We start from the raw sequence: 6,775 nt of genomic DNA, 5'->3' as shown, positions 1-6,775 counted from the left end.
CTGCAGTCACCCGGATCCAGTACGTATTCAGACCAGATGGTGGATCAGCACCTAGAAAGGACCTCCACAGCCCTGAAAGACAGCGGAGACCAGTACAACTAGATGAGCCCCAGATACAGATCCCCTGTAAAGACCTTGTCTCAGACGACCAAAGGGACAAGACCACAGGAACCAGATGACTCCTCTGCACAATGTGATTTTGCTGTAGCCTGGAATTGAACTGCTGGTTTCGTCTGGTCAATACTGTAATGGATTATAAGATAACTAACAAACTGGTAAGATTTTAAAACAGTTTTGTCTTAAATAAATATCTTTTATCACCTTAATTAATTATGTGGTGAAATGTTGTGTAATAAGTGGTTATGTCTGCACCGTTTCCCTTAAATGTCCATCTAGTTTGAACTTGCCGCTTGCTCGCAACTGCTGTGTTCATGGAAGCTTTGCGTTCAAATATTTTATCTCAAATCAATATTTCGTGTCTAATTATTTACTTATGTGGCAAGTATCCGTGTGATAAGCGGGATAATGTACATTCAGCCGGTTGTTATCGCTAAATAACCCCCTTAAGACTTAAGACTAAATAACCCTCCACAAGACTTATTCCTTATTCCTTATTCTGCAATAACAACCGACTGGAAGTACATTATCCCTTACTTATTATTGGTGCTCAGTTATAAACAACGGTTCGTATTATTATCAGTGCTGAAAACAGTTGTGCTGCTCAATATTTTTTGTAAACCAGATTTTTATTTATTTATTTTTGGACTGAATTGAAATGAAAACGTTTTCATTTGTGGCCACAATTTATTAATTTGTTCCCTCGTTTTAGTTAAATTGTGGCTATGTTGCAGTAATTTGCTCCCTCGTTTTAATTTAATATAATGTGGCTACAAATAACTAAAACACTATATGTATATTTTTATACAGTATATATATATATATATATATATATATATATATATGACCATTCTGTGGTGCTTTTTTCCCCTTTTCGAAGCTTGATAGTTTGTGAGTCCCCATTCGCTTTAACTGCATGGCAAAGAGGGATCAGCATTTCAAATTTTTCATTTGGAAAGAAAGCCATTTGAGTTTGAAACAACGTGAGGGTGAGTAAATAATGACAGGATTTTTTTTGTTTGAGCCGTTCCTTTAAATCTATATCCTTGATAGGAAAAATCAACTCTAAGCAAGTATAACCTCTACAATCAAGCGTCCGTATACAGCAGGGCTGTCCAGAGCAACAGTTTAAGTTAAACAGACGTCAGACAGCCTTGACAGGATTAGATTTTAAAAACCTTCAGCAGTAACAAACTTTCTCGCTCTGTAGTTTTCTCTTTGCGTCTTTTTATTTTCCCTCTCTGTCTTTCGTCTTCAAGTGGGCAGGGAGTTCTAAGCGTTCCTGTCAGAAAGCCTTTTTCTATCTAAATATGACAAATTCAACCCTCGTTCATCACTGACGAGACAATCCAAACAACAACAGGAAAGAAACAGAGATGAGGAAGCATTTTCAGCAGGGTGAAGAGGTAAATGAAACTGCTGCACTGAGAAGAGAAGCTTAACAGAAGTGTATAACGTCACAACTGCATAATAAATAACGATTTTTGACATGAAATCTAATGACCGAACACTATAAAGGCATCTAGTCCTGAGGAGTAATTTTTTGTTTTCCACAAATGTTACTGGCAGGTGATTGTATTTTGTTCAAAGGGAAACATCTAAACCAATCATAACGCAAAGATCGAGGCCAATGTTTTGGAAAGAAGTCAGGACGCCACGTTCCAAGCCTCTTTACATTTCCCACCAATTAATCTTACTGTTAGATCAACTTTAAGACAGTAGACCAAATTATTAAGTGAAAACCTGCTTTAGAAGTCAAAGACATATGAGTCTATCAATGAATAGCCTTTGAACATCTTGAAAGGTTTTAAAATAAATAAATCAGGAAACCCTGCAGACTAAAAAGGCTGGCTGAGATTCCAGACGCGAGGAGCAGAATGAAAAACCGAGAGGCTAAGAAAGCACACCATTACCAGCTCATTAATGCCCTGATTAATGTTTAAGAATGATGATAATGAATGTATCTGGACAGATTGGGAATGAATCGCACAGTTTCACCTCAGTTTAAAGGCGTTTAGAAACACATGTAGAAACACATGCTGTCTCTCTCTCTCTCACACACACTGAATTAAAACATGCATTCAAACAAAAAGAAAAAATAAATCTTCAGTAGTAAAACACTGCCTCAAGAAGAAGCATGTTTATTCATAAAAAATTCTGCCTCAAGCATCTCCTGTTAGATTAGCAGTTTCTCAATATGAGCTCAGGAACACTTTAATCATCATATGGTGAGAGCTATAAGATTAATCTTTTTATTAAGTGCTGACCAGAAAATGTTAGGTCTTCCGAATTTTTCTTCTTATCATTTAAGGTAGTTTTCAAGCTTTGTGGACACTTTTCTCATTTCCAGGGTTCTCAGAAGCAGAACGTAGTCATGTAAACTTCTATAGTGGGGAACAGAAACTACGACAAATGTACGTTTTTGTATTTCACTTTTGCTTCAATAGCAAAAGAAAAAGAAAACGTGTTTCTATGACCTTACAAAAGAAGAAAAAAATATCTAGAGACTGATCACATTGGCTGGAAGAGAGAAAGCTGTCAAATTTATCGTCACTCCCTCAGCTGTTGTATTAGAAACATTTGTGCAGCAGTGTTAAAGGGATATTTCACCCAAAAACGAAAATTTGATGTTTATCTGCTTACCCCCAGAGCATCCAAGATGTAGGTGACTTTGTTTCTTCAGTAGAACACAAACAAAGATTTTTAACTTGAACCGTTGCAGTCTGTCAGTCATATAATGGCAGCCAATGGGCTCCGCGACTTTGAGAGTAAAAAAAACATACACAGACAAAACCAAATTAAACCATGCGGCTCGTGATGATACATTGAGGTCTTAAGACACAAAACGATCAGTCTGTGCAAGAAACTGAACAGTATTTATATCATTTTTTACTTCTGATCCACTGCAATGTCCAACTGTCCTGAGCTCGTTCACAACATCCTGCGCGTGACGTGTACCTGCTCTGGCATAGTAGACATAGATATATATAAGTAGATGCCTCATTAGTGACTGTTTCTATGGGCCGCGATACGTTCCAAAATGGCGGATGCGTCAACGTATCTGGAGCGGTCGAATAGGGCATCTATACATATCTATGATAGTAGACGCATGTGCTGAACAGTGATAATTTCATTGACGAATAATTTTCATCATAATTGTCGTCAACGACATTTTTTTCACCGGCGACGACGAGACGAAAACGAACTAAAACTCTTTTTGAATGACAAAAAAACTAAAAACAATTCAGATGACTAAAATATGACTAAAACTAAATGGCATTTTAGTCAAAAGACTATGACTAAAACTAAATAAAAATTTGCTGTCAAAATTAACACTAGTGCGGAAGCAATCTGTCGCGCGTATACTTCACTCATTATTTACACAGTGCAGACAGATTGCGTACGTGTTCACTGGCACTGCGATGATCTAAAGATATTTAGAAGTACAGGTCATCACAATGGAAGACGATTTTGATATATCATCAGACAACGTGGAATTTTTTGCCCAACCGTATGTATTTGACGTCATGCGCCGGATGTTGTGAACGCACTCAGTACAGTTGGACATTGCGGTGGATCAGAGGTAAAAATGATATAAATACTGTTCAGTTTCTTGCACAGACCGATTGTTTCGTGTCTTAAGACCTCACTGTATCATCACGAGCCGCAGGGTTTAATTTGGTTTTGTCTGTGTATGTTTTTTTTACTCTCAAAGCCGTGGAGCCCATTGACTGCCATTATATGACTGACAGACTGCAATGGCTTGAGTTAAAAATCTTCGTTTGTGTTCTACTGAAGAAACAAAGTCACCTACATCTTGGATGCCCTGGGGGTAAGCAAATAAACATCAAATTTTCATTTTTGGGTGAACTATCCCTTTAACTAGTTTTCTGTAATTTAACGCTAAGGTAATATAACACAAATTATAGTGTTATAAATGTACATGATTTTTTTTTAAATGAAAATATAAAAGACTTTGCTAGATATACGATGTTAATAACTGTGGAAATGCATCATCACAGTCATCACATGTGAAAATGCTCCATTGTTCACAAGGCAAAAATCTTAGGATAGGGACACACCAAACCAACGCCAAAGAACTAGCACTGAGGAAAGCTCGTCAAGGCAAAAAAAGTTGCACTAGAGCACACCGGACAGACTACACCTGACGGCCAACTAGCGTGAGAGAACATAACTCTCCCACACCAGCAGGTGGCAGTAGTCTGTATTCAGCAATCAAACAAGGAAACCGGAAGAGCTGGAACTGTGGATATACAAAGCAAGCAGCACCATTGTTTACACCAGCCATACTCTTTACTGACGGATTTGTGTAGCTTTTTTCAATCATGTCTACTAAGTTGCAAATGGAACTAGCATTGTCAGCCCTTGGTCGTCTTCTTGTGGATAAAGAAAGAAAGAAATGGATACAATGACAACAAGTGTCTGTGGATTCCCTCTTTACTCTGTCATTGGTTTGTTTTCGTCATATCCGTTTTTTTTCCTCTCTCATGTGCTCATTCACTAAGCTGAATAGCCAATCGGAGTTCTCTTTCTCGACATATTCGACATGCAGAATTGGATGAAAAACAGCTGACGCCGTCTGACTAGAGCAAACACAGAACACACTGAAAAAACTAAAGCCGACCGATGCTCAAAAACCACCCAACATTTCCTGATGGCCGAACGTTAGCTTGATGTGTTCTGGGCTTAAGGTTGTATGGTATACTAGTACCATATTGGTTATTGGCCAAAAATCTTTTTTAATTTATTATATTTTATATATATTTTTTTTATTTAATTGTAAGGATGCACCGAAATGAAAATTCAGAGCCGAAACGGAAAATTCAGGATGTACTTGGCCGAAAACCGAAAATGAATTATTAAAAAAAAAATTTAAAAATACTTTTTGTATAATTGATTGTATTAATATCAGGCTTTTTAATTTTATGAAACTGAAAAACTACAAACCAATAAAATAACCACACACTGAATTTTTTATTGAAAGTAGCACAATTTTTCAGTGTTGTACTATAACCAGCAGGAGAGCACTGATGTGTGAACTGAATTTGGTGAAACTACAGTGTGTTACAGTGAAGTTATTGAATATTTTTGTAGTAATGCTTTTTGGGTTTTGCACTTTGCAGACAGTCCCTTCGGACCTGTCTCTCAACCGCCTGTGCACAGAGATCAATGTATTTTGTCCAGTGAAATTCGGTGCATCCCTATTTAATTGTGCATGCTAATTTCTATTAAAAGTAGATTATAGTAATTTTCAAAATGAATAATCATTTTTTCATGCAGTACATTAAACGTAGGGTAGCAATAGCAAGCTAGCTTTGAAAGCACAATATCCCACCCTCCATGCAAATCGCTCTCCAAAGCCACACCTCCTCCAAAACACATGAACGTGCACAGACAGACCAGAGGCTAACCAGTGACAGCATTGGTGGAGGATTGAATGCAATGCTGTCAGATTAACTTTACATGGGGAAAAAACAGCATGAGCATTCTGCTAAACATCTCCTTGCATTTCATAGAAGAAACAAAGTCATACAGGTTTGAAAACACGATGATGAGTAAATGCATTTTTCTGTGATCTCCTTAAAATTCAATAATTTCCAAAAACAAAATTCCCGATACCAATGTTCTCTGTAAACAGATGTTTCCGCTGGTTGAGCCTCATATCTTCTCAAAGCCAAAAGTACCTGCTGGGGAATAAACTACTTCCAACGATCCAGCAAAACTACAATGGCTTTAAGTGAAACTGACAATGGCCATGACACCTGCATACGTTTCATCTGAAATTCCCTTTGAGATGAGTGTAAAGGTGAAGAGAGGTAAGAATGTGAGGAAACACATTGATTTCACATCCATTTTTGCCTTTCAGCACCGAGTGCTTTTCTCTAAGATGCCCTGACCTGGACTGAAATGGACAGCTCTCTAGAAAAATAAAAAAGCACTCACTTCAGTTCTCAGCAGTGCTGAGGAGACATATGAAGGATCAGGACAGAGGATCACAAAGATCAGCATATAAACGCTTCACACCAGGAATTGAAATTGACTATTTACACTGAGGACTATGTGAAAGAAAAGAAAATGATTGACACTATTTTTATCTAATCACTGCCAAGCAGAAGTCCAGTTAAAATGACCTAATCTTGTCCGTCTAATGCAGTGAAGATAAGACAGGGTGCATTACCGCTTATGAAACCTCAACAGGCTGCTTCATGTGCTATCGGCCAATTAAACGTCTCATAAACATCTTCACAACGGTGACGAAAAAACTCTATTACAAAGGTCTCATCAGACCTGCTTTCAGGATAAATGCCATTGATAAGGAAATGTCTAAAGTGCTTACCGTGCTGCAGAGAGACACCTGAAAAATATTGCCGTCACTACCTCCGCAGAACAGGAAATACTCGCAGGGGTCAAAGGTCACTGACATGATGCCGACATTGAAGAGAACAGACAGGAGCATCTCCCCAGATGAAATTTCCCAGACCTGTGACACATGAGGAGAGAGAAACACATCTGGTCAATGAAAATTAAGGATGTCCAAGATGATGAAAACAACAATAATAATCTGGTAATCAACTAAAGTTTTGATTAAATGTATCTAAAATAGTCAAGCATAATCAAGTTATAATATATTTTCCCT

The 6,775-nt window shown here is 37.7% G+C and overlaps 1 protein-coding gene across 1 annotated transcript in view; it reads right to left on the bottom strand.

Moving 5' to 3' along the window:
• Nucleotides 1-6,775, bottom strand: part of LOC107692241 (WD repeat-containing protein 18) — a 41,751-nt gene that overhangs the window by 5,816 nt on the left and 29,160 nt on the right. The window contains exon 5 of the mRNA XM_016491205.1: nt 6,476-6,619. Within this exon, the coding sequence (XP_016346691.1) occupies nt 6,476-6,619 (144 nt within the window). The remainder of the gene's footprint in view (nt 1-6,475; nt 6,620-6,775) is intronic.

The sequence above is a fragment of the Sinocyclocheilus anshuiensis genome, unplaced genomic scaffold (assembly GCF_001515605.1).
Source record: "Sinocyclocheilus anshuiensis isolate Anshui unplaced genomic scaffold, SAMN03320099.WGS_v1.1 scaffold827, whole genome shotgun sequence".
In the NCBI taxonomy this organism is placed as follows: domain Eukaryota; kingdom Metazoa; phylum Chordata; class Actinopteri; order Cypriniformes; family Cyprinidae; genus Sinocyclocheilus; species Sinocyclocheilus anshuiensis.
The sequence above is the reverse complement of the archived record's forward strand: the minus strand, read 5'-3'. Positions and strand labels throughout refer to the sequence as shown.